Source organism: Lonchura striata, chromosome 8 (assembly GCF_046129695.1).
Source record: "Lonchura striata isolate bLonStr1 chromosome 8, bLonStr1.mat, whole genome shotgun sequence".
Classification (NCBI taxonomy): Eukaryota; Metazoa; Chordata; class Aves; order Passeriformes; family Estrildidae; genus Lonchura; species Lonchura striata.
Window position 1 is genome coordinate 24,671,968 of NC_134610.1, and position 17,935 is coordinate 24,689,902.

The window sequence follows — 17,935 nt, forward strand, 5'->3', positions numbered from 1 at the left end:
ATGATTTTTCTGAATAACAGATTGAATTCGGACTGTGTTTTATTCATCAGCTTCAAACTGCAGATATTGGCAATAGAATGAGCATCAGTTATGCTTCTTTATGGAAAAGGTGAAGCACATGAATGGGATCCAAATTAATTTTCTCAATCTGATGATGATTATTTTTCCCCTCCTTTTACTCTTTTTTGCTCTTTGTCTCAGCACTGTGGTGTTTTGGATTCTGGGGCCTTGTTTGTGAATCTCAATGGTTGTGTTTGGTGTCCTGGTTCTTTGCTTGTCATCAAGAACAGATGTTCACAAAACAATGGACAGGCTGAATCAGGGAGGTAGGAATAGCCTGTTGCTTCACTTTTCCCAAATATTGTGGAAAATTAAATGCTAATTTTTGTATTAATTTTATGGTAGAATTCTTTTTTCTGATTTAAAATGTAAAAAAAAAAAAGCTGAATACAGGGGATGGTTATTTACAAGTTCCGATTTTTAACTAATAGCTTTGGCTTACTTGGACACAGCACAATGCTCTAACCACATGTGTTTCTTCACATCTAATCTTCTGATTCTTGTTATTTCACTTTCAAAATATGTCTGAGGTGTACATCATATTTCAGAGATGATGAAATCATCTCTGAAACAAACAGATGTTTATTTGTATAGTGTTGCTAATTAGGTTTACTGATGGATACAAAAGAGTGCTCCAACATATTTGTTCCTAAAACCATCATAGAAATATAAACAAGAAACCTCAAAAGATTACTTAAATTAGAGAGAGAGGTGTTGAATCTATACAATGAGGCTCTGGGTGAGGTAGCCACCTAACTGTGCTGGTGTGACTTATCTCTTAGATTTTGGGGATGTGTCTGTGCTGTGTTAGTTTGCAGTGCTTTGGATAGAGAATAAGTCACTTTATATGAGCTGCAGATGCTGATTTTCCAGCAGCACACACACTGCAAGAGATTTCCTAATTGTTTTCCTCCCTCCCTCTTGAGGTTGTCCATTAGACGCATGAGGAAAACTTGTTTGTCCATCAGAATATTTGAGGTGCAGTTTGTGTTGAGAATGCTTCTCTCCTTTTGAAGTCTGTGGTCAATTGTCTACTGTGATGTAATTCCTTGTAAGCTGTGGGGTTTTAAATTTTGACTGATGGGGAGATGATTTTTGAAGCATGTTACCAAACTCTTGGTTTTCCCCCTGGCAGGAGGGCACAGCACAGATTTTGGAGCTGAAATGTTTGTATATGACTTCTGTACCTGCTCCTTTCAGGTGTTTCAGGGACACCTGGACTCCTTGGCAGTATCAACCATTCAAGCCCTCACAGCAGTAATGCACAAGTCTCCAGCTGCAAAGGTAACAGTGTCTATGCAGAGGGCTGTTGGCAGCTTCTTGATCTTGTTTCCAGTTAGTGTTATCACAATACCTCGATGGATCTTGCTAATGGAGATGAGCAGATTGTGCTCACTCATTCATGCCAGATAGGAATAGCTGATTAGCATTTATTATCCCTTTATATATGTCTTAATGGCTAAATACTGTCATCTTTCTACCAAAACTGGAAGATCTGAGTATAATGGCAGTTGGAACCTTTGTAAAAAAAGTACAATGTTACTTGTCCCATGGATATATGGGTAGACTTAGTGGGTATTCACAGGAATTTTCAGGTAGCTGTTTATGTTGTAGTTTTGTATAGCTTTAAACTAAGCCAAGACAGTATTGCTGTCCAGATGGTGGTCATGCTATTGCCCCTTGTCCTTCCTTGGTAGTTCCTGTGATTTGGTAAAAGGATAGGTTGTAGTTAGTTTGTGATTCTGACTGGAACCTAAGCCCATGGAAAAATAGTATATTTATTCCTGGATTGCTGGGTTAATTAAATTCAACCCTTGGCTGAATGATTCCCTGACTTGGCACAGATAAAGGGATGTGACTGTACAGTGGAGGATAAAGGAGGAGTGAGAATAATTTTTTTTTTTTTTTGCTACTTGCAGTACAGCCTAAGGGAGAGACAACAGGATCTGTTATGCTCCTCCAGAGCATTACTGGAAGTGTTTATTTCTCCACTGTCTCTGGAAAGTCTGGGAAGAGTTGTGTGTTGGAGGTGGGGCCTAGCTGGGATTCAGAGAGTCAGAGTTTTCAATTGTACTGCTACTGCAACGTGTATTTTTTTCTTTTCACATTTACCTAAGTAATCACCTCACTTCTGCTGAAAGATTTATTCTTTAACAAAAAAATCATTTCAGCACAGACTATAGCCAGGAGAAGGATATCCATTCCATATGATGTGTTGGCTGTTTAATAATTAAACCATAAATAGATACTACCATTTGAACTTCGCTGGTTGATTTTTTTTTTCCTTGTAAAACCAGTTTGTTTTCAGGAAAACTTCTGAGGAACACTTCTCTAATTTTCAGTTCTTAGGACAGGTGGTTTTTAATCGGGTCTAGCAAAGTCTTTTACTGAAAGATTAATATTTAAATATTTCTGTTTTCCAATGTAAACATGTCAAGCTATAGTTTGCACTAAAAAATGAAAATGAAGCTATTTATTCCTTGTGATATTATTAACATTTGGATTATACAAAAGTAGTTATATTCTTTTATAGGTAATAATAAAATACAACTTTGAACTTTAATTTCTGTGTGCTACAGTGAAATGCTTCTCATCTGCATCATTCTGGAGACAGTAGAAATAAACAGGTTATCAAAAATAGATTTCTAACTGGTAATTATTATCTAACTTTAATTATTATGTGTCTAATAGTGCATTAAATTGTCTAAATTAAAATTAAAAGTTGCTTGTCTACCTGCTGCAGTAGACAAGCATTTTTGTACTTGTTAGTGAGATGGGAATTTTTATCCTCAGGAGGTCTTCAAGGAGAGAATTGGGTATGCACACATATATGAGGTACTAAAATCACTGGGTCAGCCGTCACGGGAATTGCTGGAAGAACTCATGAATATGGTGAGCTGTGCTTGCTTTGAAGCAGAAATGCTTGCATCTTTCAACAGTACTTCTGGCTCTGTCTTCTTGTGTTTCATGTCTGAGTTCCCTGCTGTTTTTCAGGCTGTTGAAGGTGATCACATGGCTGTTGGGATACTAGGCATTAGCAATGTCCAGCCCTTATTGCTGCTCATTCAGTGGCTTCCAGAGCTAGAATCGCATGAGCTGCAGATTTTCATCTCCAATTGGTTGAGGCGAATCTGCTGTATTGACAGACAGAGCCGTGCTACGTGTGTCAATGCAAACATGGTCATCCGTATCATCGAGACCCTCAATTCCCACTCCATGCTCCACTGCAGTTGTGCAGAGAACCTGATTGCCCTGCTGGGCTCCTTGGGGAGCCAGTCCATGGGCTCGGAGGAGCTGCTCCAGCTGGTGCGGCTGCTGCGGCCCGAGGAGCCGCGGGGCGCTCACCCGTACGTGGTGCCGGTGATGCGCGCGCTGCTGGCCATGGCGCGGAAGCAGGGCCTGGCCAGCGCCCTGCAGTACTTCAACCTGCACCACAGCATGGCCGGCATTGCCCTGCCCGCCATCCACAGGTGGCCGGGCTCCGCCTTCTCCTTCAACGCCTGGCTCTGCCTTGACCAGGACCGGGTGGAGCCCGGCACCACGGGCAAAAGCGGCAAGAGGAAACAGCTCTACAGGTACAGTCACAGTAACTGCTACAGCCTGCAGATGTAGGCCATTTGTCTGGGCATATGTGGTGCTTCTGCTTATTTTCATCTTCTTTATCTTCAATGGTTAATGCTTAGTCTGGGAAAGAAAGAGCTTTCATCTGTCACCACAGCCAAGTTCTGTTACAGAATTTGTGTGTAGTTTCTCTGTTGCAATGTCTTGTCATCTAAAGTTTCAACATCCGTAACTCCAAATTGTGGTAAGGTTCATTGCTTAAACAAAACAACATTAAAAAACAAAACCCAGTCCCTTGCATCTCCCACCCAAAACCAGAACAAGCTTCCACACAGTTTGTGGTAAAGGTAATGAACTCTGGATTTGTATAAGTGCTCAAGTGGGAGGGCAACTTCATGGTGCTTAGATAGTACATATTGACATGAATGCTTCTTGATATAATTTAACTTTTTAGGTACTAACAGAAGCAAACAAAATATCTTTTTTTTTTTTAATAAAAGAATGTGGGTTTGCAGGCACCAAGTTGGGCAACTCCCTGGGGGTTCCCCTGTTAGGGGAAATCCTCCTGGAGCAGTTCTGTGTCAGGAACAAGAGACGAATTGGACTTTTTCAGTCTTCAGCTTCTGTTTATTGTTATGTTATCAAAACTTCAGCACACTGTCTGCATCAGATTCTGCATGCAGTAAAAACAGCACAAAAAGTGGCTAACAATCTCATGTTACAAGGCCTTTTAAGTCTAATCAAAGACTAAACTATCCAATTAAGAAGTGACACCTAAATTATTTTCCTTTCTCACCCAATAACTGACCCCTAAAGACCCACAGTGTGTATTTTTCTACCCAATTGCAAGATACCACATAAACCAAGAAGAAAGAGGAATAAGGAACTCAAGACAACACCCTATATCCTCCATCTTGAACCCATCTATGACATACTAAAAATCCTAAAATCTAAACCTAAATTTCCTAAATTTTTCACTGACATACTACAGTACCTAAATTTCTCATCCATGTGATGTACTACACTACTATCTACAATATCTACAATCTATTTCATACTTTTGTGTGAAACTAGAAACTTTTGTGGTTTCTAGTTTACCTTGAGGCTTTGGAAGTTTTCTCCATGAATGAGGGTCGAAGTCAGTGCTCCCCCTGGGGATCAGGACACCCCAGAGCAGACAGAGAAATATTCCCAGTTTCTTGGGAAACCCAGCCCTGGGTTTCCACAAGAGAAGTAACAATCACATAGTAAATATTGCGCTACCACCAAACAACTTGAGTGGATTTTCTTCTTAATGAGTGTATTGTTAGGTGGTAGTTTTGATGAAGCAATTCCTTTATTGTGTGTCTTTTGTAGCTTTTTTACAGGCAGTGGTATGGGGTTTGAAGCCTTTATTACATGCTCAGGGGTATTGGTGGTTGCAGTGTGCACGAAGAGGGAATATGCAACAGTGATGCTGCCTGACCATTGCTTTTTTGACTCTCTCTGGGTAAGATTTGATGCTGGCAAACACTTTGTTTGGGATTGTATTGTTAGCTCAGAAGTCAAAATTATGGTTTTTGGATCCTTTAACAAATAGCATGTTTTATAATATTGCAGGAATTTATTGCATAAGAGGAGTTTTACTCAAATAATGCAAACAATTTTCACATAGATAAGTTGTAGATTGAGCTAACTTATGCATGTGTATTAGGCATTTTTGTTGATTAAGCTTGTTACTGCATTAGAGGTGTTTATATTAAATTAAAACAGGCATAGATGGCTCTGGAGCTATGTGAATACATTAACTGTGGTTCTGTTTCTACCTTATCCATTTCTAGTCCTATTCTTAAGAATTGATGTGCATTACTGTGAAAGAGCTGTATCTTTCTCTTCAAAAACTTGTTTCTATGTAAACATTACATTCACTACTTTGAAATAGAATCAGCAGGTGTTCTTACTATATTCTTATTGATGCTTTGTATTTATTTTCTTAGGTGCTTTCCTCACTGGCTTAGTAGAGATAATGTTAAATAGTTTAATATAGTAATTTCACTGCTCCTAATAATTACTTAATTATTTTTTATTGCTTAACCAGCACAACATAACCATTGTTCACGTGCCTGGAAAGAGGCCCTTTGGTCAGAGCCTGGTGTATATCTATGTCAATGGGCAGCAGAAGGTCTCTGCCCCACTTCGATTCCCTGCTATGAATGAAGTAAGTTCCCTTCTGAGCCGTAGCCTGCTAGGATAAGCTCTCATACAACGAGTGTTCAGACTGTTGCTAGTAATGTTCAGCTGTGGATACTGTCCAGAATATAATATTGGAGTGTAACTAACCATTAAATAATTCCTGTTTAGACATCTCTGTTTTAAAACTAAAAAGTCTACCAGGTGGCATTGATTAAATAGTGGGGTTTTCCTCAAAATAATTGCCTGAGCATAATGACATAATTTATAATGACATCATAATAACTGGTAGCTCTACCAGTAGGATTGATGCAACAGTACTCATGAGGAATTCTCTGTTATTTTAATATATTTTTACTGGTGTTTTTTGAATGTTTCCTTAATATTTCTTATTCCTTTAGTAAGCACTTTACATGCAGTTAATCTAACCATTTTGGATGTATACACATTTAGCAATACATTAGCCATCAAAATGAGTGTATGTTTCGTTTCCTCTGTAAGCTTTGTTCATTCCTTTTGGGAAACAAATTTATATTAAACTGGGCTATAACACCCAACATTCTGCCCTCTTTTCCATGTTCTAATTTGATACTTGTTGAGTATGTTGAGAAAACAGTTAAGTTGGATGCTGTAATGGTAAAATCAGTATAAAACTTTAATATTAGAGTAAGCATAGTTTTCATTTCAAGATAAAACTGTGGATTTTGGCCCATCTGTAGAATAAACATTATAAATCTCAAGGTAACTAGAAGTAGGGCAAGAGAGCATCTGTTTGAGTGGACTAACTGATAAAAGAAATGTGCAGTAGTAGATATGCTGGGCTAGTATTTTGGAATATGATCCAGAAGAGGAGTATTTGCAGAGGTACCCCTGTACTACAGAGGTACTGCCCTTCCTGTTGTGCTCCTGCCCAAGGTCATGCAGCACTTCAGGTAACCAAATTGCTCTTAGTTGGAAAGAGGGTGTTCTCTGCTATTATGAGAAGTATATGCTCTGGTTTTTTGCCTTCTGTGAGGGATTGCTTGTTCTTCAAGGCTTAACAACTTGTTGCTTGTGGTTTCATTTATTTAGTTCAGATTTGCTGGATGCAGTCTTCAGATTTAAAGCATACATTTACAGTATGTGTTTTGTTTTCTTTCTTCCATGTATGACTCTCCAGTCTTTTACTTCTTGCTGCATTGGTTCAGCTGGTCAAAGAACAACAACTCCTCCTCCCTCTCAGATACCAGATCCGCCTTTTTCCTCCCCGATCATGCCCCACCGGACATCACTTGGGGGCATTCTCGCTCCAGGAAGTTGGGGTGGGGTGCTTGGAAAACCAGAGTTCATCACCAAAATGATCTCAGCAGGGACTCAGGACAGTGAATGGGGCTGTCCAACATCTTTGGAGGGCCAACTTGGATCAGTTATTATCTTTCATGAAGCACTACAACCTTCTCAGGTGAAAGCATTATATTTAGCAGGTAAGTGGTGATTGTACTGATTTTAGCAAGGTAAAAGGAATGAGTTATGAACAAGACCCCACTCAGCTTTGCTCTGTGCAGACACATAATGAAGAACTTAAAATCCAGAAGAGCTGCAGACCTGACCTAAGTGAGAGGGCTTTAAAGCAAATAAGCTTAACATTTAATAAGTATGTTATGAAGTTTGATTTTAAAATGTTATATTTGTATAAGCTCATCTGTTTATCATATGAGCAGACCTGCAAAATTAAATCATTAGGTATTAATTTCACTTGTAAATTCTGAATTTTTGCTACCCTTTGCCCACATGTGTTTACCATTGAGACTCTTTAAATGTATTGCCCTTATTTCTTAGGCTACTTAAAGGTGATTTATGCTTGAGGATTTTTCCATAATAATCAGTAATGAAGAGGTCATTTTAAAGAAAATACTCTGAAAGCTACTGTTGTACAGTTGAAAGTGTGAAAGGTATTAAGTTGCATAATGACTTGATGTTGTTACAGATTGGCATTAAAACACTTGCATCATTTAAAGGAAATATTTTGTATTGCTAAACATAACTATCTTGAAGATTGCTCATTTTCTGGGCATTTAGGCTTGAAGACAGATTAGTGACAAATATGAGATAGGTGCTTGTACAGACAAACATGAGAGCCGTTTGAAGGTAAAAAAAAACCACCTCTTCTTTGTGTAGTTTAGCTTTTCATGTAGAATGTTCCTTTTTAAGGAGACCCTCTGAAATGAATGATTTATGTCATAGAAACTCTACTCCAAAGCATGTCTCAAACAGATATGGTTCAGACTGTCCTATTTGGTCCTATAACAAGTGTGGTAGTATAAAATTTGTAAAGGGCAACATTAATAACCAGTGGACTCTTAAAAATATGTCATATGATTTTATTTTTTTTAATAGGTCCAAACTGTTTAACTCCATGGAAATCTCAAGAAGCTGAAGTAGCAGACCTCCCCAGTAAGGTGCTGCTTCATTATACACCAAAGGTATGAAACAAGACATAATTTCTGTTTGACTACATAGTATGCATTGCTTTCAGTGTTTGCACTGTGGCTTTTATGGGAAGATAAGGAGCAGTGAGAGCTTTCTTCAACTGTAGTCTTGTGCAGACATAGTAGGTTTAGCAGAAGGATGGAATTATCTTGTGCAATAGAGAATGTCAAACCTAAAATGTCATATGTTATATTCTAGGGGTTTCATGTTGTTTAAATACTTCAATATCAACACACTGGCACAAAATCTTGTGTTCCAAGCATCTGTAGGTGCTTGATGATATCATGGCTTCTTTATTTGTTTAACAGGCCTGCAGAAACCCAATTTGCCTTGACCTGTCTGCAAATCTTTTACATGGAAGACTAACAGGAAACAAAGTAGTGAATTGGGACATCAAGGTAAATGTGTTGTGAAGAGGCAGAACCTGATGTAAAAATGACGGTGGCTGTGCATGTCTGTCATAGCACGGCGTCCCCAGCTGGGTAATAATTCCATTGACTCCATGATTCCAGCAGGCTGATAAATTGCTTTATTAGACTATACTTACTAAGAAACCCATTGCCCTTACGACAGTCTGATACAGGTGGACACAGTTGGTCCTTGAAATCCAAACACCATCACCATTGGCCAATTAAGAAATCACCCTTTGGTAAACAGATCTCCATAACACATTCCACATGTTTACAACAACAGGTGCAGCAAGTGAAGATAAGAATTGTTTCTCATTCTTTACTCTGATCTTCTCACAGCCTTTCCCAGAACAATGCCTGGGAAAGTTGTGCCTGTCACTCTCTGTTGCCAGAGAGGGGATGCCACTTAATGGTCATCTAGCTTTTGGAATGCTGGAAGTTATCATCATAATGCAAATTATATTTAACAGATGCACCAGGTTTTTATACTGAGAATTCATGGGGTAACACTGTAGCTGGAGTAGTGTTACATTTACATTACATTTATTGAGAGCTTAGGAGGGTCATTGCTTTTATTGTCACAATGCATGAAGATATTTTGTGGTTGCTGACTATTCTTCATAATGTTGACTGCATATTGTGTATTGATAGCATTTTGTCATCTATAGGGAATTCTGTCATGATTTTCTTGCTGTCATAAACTCTGAGTTAGATGCAGATTATTAGGGTTTAGTTAACATTTGTGACTTGTCAGTAGAACACCACGTTTTTTCATCTTGAGGAAAATGTATCCTCTATAAATAAGATCAGCCTTTTTTTCTGAGAGCAGTGAACAATTGACAGTACTGGCAAACTGATTAATAAAGAAATAATGTTGGAGCTACACTGTACATATCCACTGTGCATATCTCTACAATCACTTGCTGAGACTGATGTCAAGAAAATTCAGACACTTGTTAGTTAATTTTGCTAGGATGTGAATAGTTCTAAAATACTTCAGTTTGTCCTCTTTGCCAAGTAATGGACCTCACACTGTTTATCTCTGAAGCAAGCTGGGGAAATGAGTGGGTGTCTCTGACTAGCTTGCTAAGACCCTGATTTTGAAGTGATTGTGAATCACTTCTAGAAATCTTGTTGTAATATATATTATGACTTATCACAAGCATTATTTGAATAACAGAATCCAAAATCAATTAAATTGGAAATGTCCTCTGAGGTCATCAAGTCCAACCTGTGACCAAACACCATCTTGCTAACTAGACTGTGGCACTAAGTGCCACATCCAGTCTGTCCTTAAACACCTCCAGGGACTGTCTTGTGCTGTCTCTGCGTGTGAGAAGGTGGGGAAAAAAGGGGATTAAGGAGACTTGAATTTTAAGAAGAGACTTAGAATTGATGTATATGTAGAGTTATTTAAAAAAAAATAAAATTCTATTATTTAACTGCCTGAAGTTGAAATGTTGGAAGAAGATAATTAAAGCAGAGATGTGTATAATCTTAGTCTTCTCTTACTGCCTGCTGCAAGTAACTTAGAAATCAGAGAAATGTTTTTCCTGCTTTTCAAATATATTTAGCAGAAGATTCTTCCTAAGCTTTTGTGCCCTTCAGTTTTCAGTGTTTATATGGTGGGAGGAGGAAGAAAATTTACAAAATGTACTTTCAGAACAAGAGCTGACAGGATGGCCCGTGTGTAGGTGGCCTGTGAGACATTCTTATTGGTTTGTGAGTACTCCTGTATGTGGAATAAATTTTTGCTATAGTTGAAGGGATTTTATTTATGGTGTTTTTCCTGCCTTTTCTCTTGATTCAGGATATGATCAACTGTATTGGTGGAATGAATGTGCTGTTTCCTTTGCTGGAGCAGATCAGCTTTCTTGGTGCACAGATGCCTGAGAAGTCTGAAGGAGAAACACTGCCTCCAGAACTTGCAACTCCTGTAGAGGGTGACTGGGTGGTGTTTTCATCCCCAAAAGCATCAGGTAGGAAAGTGAAACTGAAGTGAACTAATTTTTAAGCTTGATTTTATGAGTCCTTTTTTGAATTACAGAAGTCTGTTTATTATGTGCTGAATGTTCCAGAACATCTGTGGAAAGCTGAAAGGCTCTTTCTGTTCCTAGATACCTGACATAGATACTGAATACCAGGAGTTCAGCACTATATAAAAAATAATATAACATATTTCAAGTATAGATATATTTAATAGCATTATTTTTCATTTCATGATTTACTGTTATGGATACCGAGGTATGATATTGTTTTAATTCCTATTCTGGTTGTTTTGGGAAATTATGTTTGATGTAAAACTTACTAATATCAACAGGAGAAGCTTTCCTGCAGATCGAGTGCGGGGACAGCATCATCAGAACCGCACTGTTTAGCCTTTAGCCAAACTTGTATTTTCTTAATAAAATATTCAGGCTCCTACCTCTTCCCCACAGTCACATTTTAGATTAAAATAAAAAGATACTGAAAGGATTGATTTTTTTAATGATAGATTTTTAAAAAACTTTGCTAATATTGAGAATTAACGGACCTTAACAAAAAATACTGAGAAATCAGACCTTGCAAGGCAGAGCACCACTTTTTTTCAAAGATGAAATGCTGGAGAAGAGTCAAAAAAAGATCTTCTCTGTGTCTCTAATTTTTTTGCATACCATGGCTCAGAAGTGTCAGTTTGCAACTACAGAGGGAAAATAACTGCAGCATTTGTAAGAGATTTTAACAAAGAAGTTTGTAACCTACAGCTATGGATGAAGCAACTGAAGTCAGGACTGGGATCACTTTGTTCTGGAGAGGCATGGAATGGCTGTGATTCTGCACAGGAGAAAAATCTAAAGACAGGCTACAGCTAAGGAACAGGAGTTGAGAAGTTCAGGAAGTAGTGAGGAATATAAACACTTGATTTTACTTTTTCCCTTCTATTTTTATGCAGTGTTCCAATGATAAACCTTAAGACTTTTGCTATTGTTGTTCTATTCTGCAGAAGCACGTCTGGAGAAGAACATAGTTGCAACTTTCATCTTGATGATAAAACACTTTATTCAGGGGCATCATGTTAATCAAGAAAATCTCATTCACTCCCATGGAGTTGCCACCCTAGGAGCCTTGTTACAGAAGGTGAGCAAACTTGAGAAACATCATTCAGTAATGAATTTTGTGGATGAAGTCCTGATTATTTTGAAGCATAGCCAGAATGCCACGGTCTTGAAAGGCCTCCTTGGTAAGAATTTTCTTTCTTGTGTTTCTGAAAGCAAAAAGGTGTGAGAAGTTGGTATTTATCTGCAAAGTGAAATTTTTTTTCATGTTCTGCTTTTTTTTTGATATAGATATTGCATTGTTTGATTATTCAAATAAGACTAGTTTTGTGTTCATTATATTGCTTTAATAGAGTAATGTATTGCTGTAATGGAGCGGACATTGTTCCATTGTAGAAGATTAAAAAATGGAAGTTTAAGTTTCTTTTAAAATCAAATTTTATTAGGGCATTCAGTATTTTGTTGTTATTTTGCCAGGTGCCAAGCATCTTAATGGATGTGAATGTCCTGATGGCTGTACAGTTGTTGATAGAACAAGTCTCAGTAGAAAAGAACATGCAGCTGTTGCAACAGATGTATCACCACTTGCTTTTTGACTTCAGCATCTGGAACAGTGGTGACTTTCCCTTCAGAATCGGTGAGCTGTTGGCCTCAGGCAACTGTGTGAACATGCAGGACTCTTCACATGACACAAATCTTTATCTTGGTTCTAAAAGAAAACTTTCTTGTAGGTCATATACAGTATCTTTCTACAATCATCAAGGACAGTAGAAGGCTCTTCAGAAAGAAGTATGGTGTGCAATTTCTTCTGGACACACTCAGGATTTATTATGGGTATGAATTTTACTACTTCTGAATCCTCATTTACTGTATGTGGCTCTTGGAGTTCTTTGCCATCATTCTAATGAGAAAATAAATAAAACAGGTTGGATTTTGGTGGTTGATTTAGTTTACAAAATTATTTTTTCCCATTTGACTTACTACTTTGCCTTGCCTTGAATTATTATGCTAAGATTATGTAAAGTTTGTTAGTGACACTAGGAGCACTTGAAGAAATAATTAAAACTACAAAATAGTAGGACTTGTGTTCAACAATGCAAATTAAGTCATAGAACATTAACATTATAAAAAGTTTAGCATTTTAAATTCTTTTAAATGCTTGTAGAATTTGAAGTAGAACTTTTTTTAGAAATTTGAAATTTTAACCTTGCAGTGCTGATGATTTATATCTGCTTATTAATATGTGTTTGAGGATGATTGGCAAGAGACTTTGCTCTTTCCTGTGGGAGGTGGGAACCTGCAACCCTGACCTGTATCCAGATCAGTACAAGTCTACACTTCATGGCTTTTATAGGCCTGCAAAGTCTGATCTAATTATTTCTATTCAGTTGCTTGTGTTCAGTAAAAATTGAAAACTTGTGCATAATGCCTGGGTAGATGAAAAATTACCAGACTGGCACCATCAAATTGCTATTAATGAGCCATGAAGAACTTCCTTAGGTTGCCTTTCTGGTCTGTTGGCAAACAGGACTGGTTGTAAAGACAGTGATTTGGCTCCTGATGACCTGAGGACAATACGGACATCCCTGTATGGACTGATTAAATATTTCCTGAGCAAAGGTGGAACACATGAAGAAATTCAGAGCATTGTAGGATACATAGCTGCCACCAGTGATGAGGAGCAGGTATGCAACATGGCATAAATTCATAGTTTAAACTGGACATGGTTTGGTTTTGCATCTTGGCATTTAGAAGTCTTGCCTTCTGTACTTAAAAGAAGGGTGTACAAAGAAGAAAATGGCCACAAGCAAAAAGTTAACTGTTGTGTGGTTCTGTTGAGATATAGGTAAGATAAGGATGTGCCAGTAGAAAAGTTTTCTTAGTTTAAAAAACCAAATTAATTGACCTTCAACTGACAAGGAGTTGTGATCATGTAGTTTCGATTTTGTAGCATCAACAGCACTTGAACTTGCTTTGTGTCCCTGCTTAATTTGATAGGTGTTCTATAGAGAGAAAAAATGTATTAAAAGTTGTTTAAATGTAGTAATATTGAGCAACAAATGTCTATTAACCACCAACGGTAAAACTTAAAAACCAAGAAAATTTCCCTAAAACAAAGCATGAAATCTGAATGAACTGGGTGTTAATTTGGTTGTCTTAATTTTGTAGCTTTGTGGAATTTTGGACATTCTCTTCAGCCTGCTTCATTCCAGTCCAACGCCAGACCAGCTTTTTTTATTGCTCTTTGAACCAGGGAATGCTGATATTCTTTATGCTCTGTTATTGCATCAAAGATACTCTGACAGGCTTAGAGAACTTGTGTTCAAGGTAATGAATTGAATGATATGTTCCGAAATTAATCAATTGAACATAAATTTATATTTTCTATTGGTCTGGCAGAAATGTACTTCATTACAAAGATACTAATAATCCAAGTTTGGTTTTTTCTTTTCTCTTGTGTTAGCTAGATGGCATTGTCACAAAGGAATTAGTGTTCTCTTACAGTATTGGGATCTTTAAAAAAACTATGTTGTTTGAGTTAGTTTATCAAATAAACTTTAAAAACTGTGGACCAGCATGATATATCATATACAAGCTTGAGAGATATGGATGCTTTTCTGTGCTTAATTTGCATTTGTGTCTACTTTTCCTTACAGATTGTGGAAGAGATGCTGAAATGTACCAAAGTTTATGAGCGGAGCAAGCACCGTATGCGACTCAGAGAAGTGGGGTACTCCGGGCTGGGACTCCTTCTGAATGAATCCTCAGTTACTGTTTCTCTTATTAAAAACCTGCTTAACCAAGTTCTGTATGCAGGTAATTGGCAAGTGCTATATCTGACATTAGTCTACTTCTGCTGCTCAGAGGCCAGCATACCTGGTTTTTGTTGAGGAAAGCCAGAGGTGTTACTTGTAGAGTTGTTCTAGTCGCAGTTCCCATTTGTCTCAGCTAACATTTTCTTAGTTCCCTGAAGTTTGTTCCTTTTACTATCCCTGGATGCAGTTGTAACTTCCAAGGCAATATCGAAATACTTATCTGTTATGTTCTCTTGTGTGATATTGTTTATGGTGGTTTTTTTTTTTTCTTCCCTACAGATCCTGCTGTGAATTATAAAGATCTTCTAGCTGTAGTGTATCTGGCTCATAGATCAGATATAAACATGAGAGTGATTATCTGTAGAAAGGTTAGTTGTCTTCTTTAGTGGAATACTGTCCTTCAAGCCTATAAAACTGTACAGTGGGATAACTACATTATTTCTTTGAAGCACATTGGCAGTATTTGGTGTTAATGTTTACCAATGATTTATTTTAAAAAAGAGACCTATCTGTCACTTACTGTTGAATTTTGTGTACTCAAGTACTTTCAAGAGCCAAAACAAAAAGTGAAGAAGCGTCTATCATGATTCTCAAATAGCTTGCATTTTCTACAGGTTTGAGATAGTAGGCTCCTTGAATTACTGAGTTTTATCAAAGCTTGTATCACTGGAATTAGTACTGAATGGTAGCTGTAAGACACTATATAGTCTGTTAAGCTTTCTCAAAATGAAGAAGTGAAACTATAATTTACACTATCAGTAAGCTATTAATACTGTAATTTTATTTTTTTCTATTTAATAGTTCCTAATCAAGCATATTTTCTATTTGAGTATTTTTTTTTAGACTATGGGTAGATGGGAGTATTTATTGAGATAACTGGATTGTTGCAGAAGAGCTACTGAAATATGGCAACTTACTAATATGGTTTGATAGCTTCTTTTCTCCCCTACTCCTGAGAATTGTTTTTTTTCAAATATATGTTTTTTATGTGGAAAAAATACTTTGTGGCTGGTTTGCTTATTATTAGCTGATTATGGCTCTTTATATAAGGTTGTAAGAAAAGTAAAGAAGTTGTAAGATTGTAAAATGTTTAATTGAAAAGCCAGATGGATGCTAAAATTAATGTGTAGATCTGGGATATCTTCTATCCTTAGATTTTGCACCTTTTGCATTCCCAATTGGATGCAGCACAACAGATTTCTCAGCAGCTGGGCTGGCAGGACACTTTGGTTAGACTATTCCTGAAAGAAAACTCAGAGGTACAGATTGGCTTTAAGGAGAACAGGACTGATTCCTCCAGGGAAGAGGATAAAAAGCCTACTGAAGAGGTTCAGAAACATCAAGCTTATAAGACAGAGAGAGAGAAAGCTGGCAGCTTTGCATCAGTTAATGGTCTGTTTGATCAGTGGAGTTTAGAAGACAACAAATCCCTGGATGTCCCTGCCCATTTCTCTGTTATGCCACTGGAAGATGCATCCACAGCAGAGATGTCTTTCAGATCGGAGGGCCGAGTAGAACTATGGCACAGTAATCCTTCACATTTGAGTTTAGATTTGTCCAGTGTTGACTCTTATGAACTGGCTGATGTTGGGAATCAGATGACAGACAGCCAGCCCAGCACTCCCTCGCCCACAGAGAGCACAAAGCCCTTCTCTGGACAGCCTGACAAAGAGCTGGGTGTTACGAATGACGAGGGCCTTGCTGCTGAGCTTTCTCTCTTTGAAAACCAAGGAGTAAGTAACTATGGGACTGGTTTCTCCAGCTGTTGGAAATTCCATTTTGTTCTTTCAATCTCCCTAATTAATGATTTTTTTTTTTTGGCCCTCCTACCATTCAACAGAAAAGTGACCAATATGGCTCTTTTATAGTGAATAGGGGTACTTCCTTTCGTAATGTGTCTTCTTTTTTCATTGTCCACTTGGGGTAACTTTAAAAAAACAAACAAACAAAAAATAAGGCTAACCTCTCCTCCCAACCACAAGAAACCATAGAAAGCCCCCTGCAAACTCTTCCCCCTCTATATTTAAACATCCTTTATCATCCAGAGGAAGCATGGAGCAGACCTGCTGTGAAAAAATCAAGGGTGGCTAAAGGCAGCTTGTTTTACATCATACAAGCAAGCCACAGTCTCTTATATTTGTGTTTTTGTGAGCTTTTCAATTGAAAAAATTGGACTTTAGTCTGCAGAGTTTCAAATGTTGAAGCATGAAAGCATAGGGGCTGTGATGAATAAGAAATATTTTGGAAGTTTTCTATACTAAAGGGCCTTAAATATTTAACTTCTTTTGTAGGGGAGTGATAATGAACTCATACAGTTACTTACAGACATCCTACTGTGTATAATGTGGAAAGGTATTGAAAAATCTGATGATGATGCTTGGATTGAGAGAGGACAGGTGTTCTCTGCTCTCACCAAACTGGGGATGTCTAACGAGTTGCTGCGGCCTTCTGATGAAATAAAACTCAAGTGAGTGTACAGTTCATCCCTTTTGAGGAGAAACAGAAGTGAGGGACATGAATGAAGCTGGGAAGCTGGGTGTTTCCCAGCAAGATGTACTTTTCTCTGCTGTGCCTTCACATACTGTCAGAAATATATTCCTGTACCTGTTCAGGAATGTCTCGAAGCCAGAAGGTTTTAAAACTATCGCTGTTTTCATGAGTCTCTCAGTCACTTTTATCTCATTGGCTTATCAAGAAGATGGCAGTTATGTAACTGCAGACTAAGAGATTCAATTAAATGCTTAATTGGATTTTTTAAAAGCCACTTATACATGCTGAACATGTAATACTTACTTTGGGATTTTGTTTCCATGCAGCTTGCTGGAGAAGATGTTAGAATGGTCAGTCACTGATAACAGAGATTCAAAAGCTCTCCCTACACATGCTGAAAATGCCTTCAAGCTCTTGCTAATTGTACAAGGTTTCCTGCAGGCAGAAGGACTAATTAATTCAAATCTATGGACAGAAAAGGTACAGTAACTGCATAATGGAAGTACTGTATATAGGCTGAAATGGTAACAAGAAATTTGTTGGCTTGGAGTCTGCCATGCTTCTAGTCATATTAAATCACAGATATTACTGAGTAAGGATTTATAGCAGAATGGATTAGAGTGTCCCTTCATGAATAAAAATGTGAATACCATAGGGAATGTAGTTAATTTTGCAAATTAGGTAGGCATGTAAGTGGTACTCTTGACTGAGAATTCAGGTTTCTTCAGACTGGAGAAATATTTAGAAAATGTAAAAGCTAATGAAACAGCAGCAGTTGTAGCCTAAGCAGATTTTTTACTGTTTGTCAGCATTTATGACTCTCTGAGCATCCTGAATGAAAGACCAGCCAAAACTCTGCTCTTGGTTGCAAGTTGGGAAATGGCACTTCTGGGTTTTGGCCCATACTGGAGTTTCAGCACATGTA

General features: G+C 37.7%; 1 protein-coding gene across 3 annotated transcripts in view; it reads left to right on the top strand.

Annotated features, from left to right (window-relative positions):
- The window catches only part of NBEAL1 (neurobeachin like 1), a 99,109-nt gene that overhangs the window by 50,810 nt on the left and 30,364 nt on the right, over positions 1-17,935 (top strand). For all 3 annotated transcript variants that reach the window (XM_077785109.1, XM_021531337.3, XM_021531335.2), the window contains 19 exons: positions 1,261-1,344; positions 2,854-2,952; positions 3,055-3,635; positions 4,978-5,110; positions 5,699-5,818; positions 6,950-7,253; positions 8,167-8,252; positions 8,568-8,657; positions 10,480-10,648; positions 11,653-11,786; positions 12,182-12,341; positions 12,436-12,538; positions 13,233-13,389; positions 13,874-14,032; positions 14,362-14,521; positions 14,800-14,888; positions 15,675-16,253; positions 16,812-16,987; positions 17,337-17,490. In XM_077785109.1, coding sequence (XP_077641235.1) covers positions 1,261-1,344; positions 2,854-2,952; positions 3,055-3,635; positions 4,978-5,110; positions 5,699-5,818; positions 6,950-7,253; positions 8,167-8,252; positions 8,568-8,657; positions 10,480-10,648; positions 11,653-11,786; positions 12,182-12,341; positions 12,436-12,538; positions 13,233-13,389; positions 13,874-14,032; positions 14,362-14,521; positions 14,800-14,888; positions 15,675-16,253; positions 16,812-16,987; positions 17,337-17,490 — 3,537 coding nt within the window. The remainder of the gene's footprint in view (positions 1-1,260; positions 1,345-2,853; positions 2,953-3,054; positions 3,636-4,977; positions 5,111-5,698; positions 5,819-6,949; positions 7,254-8,166; positions 8,253-8,567; positions 8,658-10,479; positions 10,649-11,652; positions 11,787-12,181; positions 12,342-12,435; positions 12,539-13,232; positions 13,390-13,873; positions 14,033-14,361; positions 14,522-14,799; positions 14,889-15,674; positions 16,254-16,811; positions 16,988-17,336; positions 17,491-17,935) is intronic.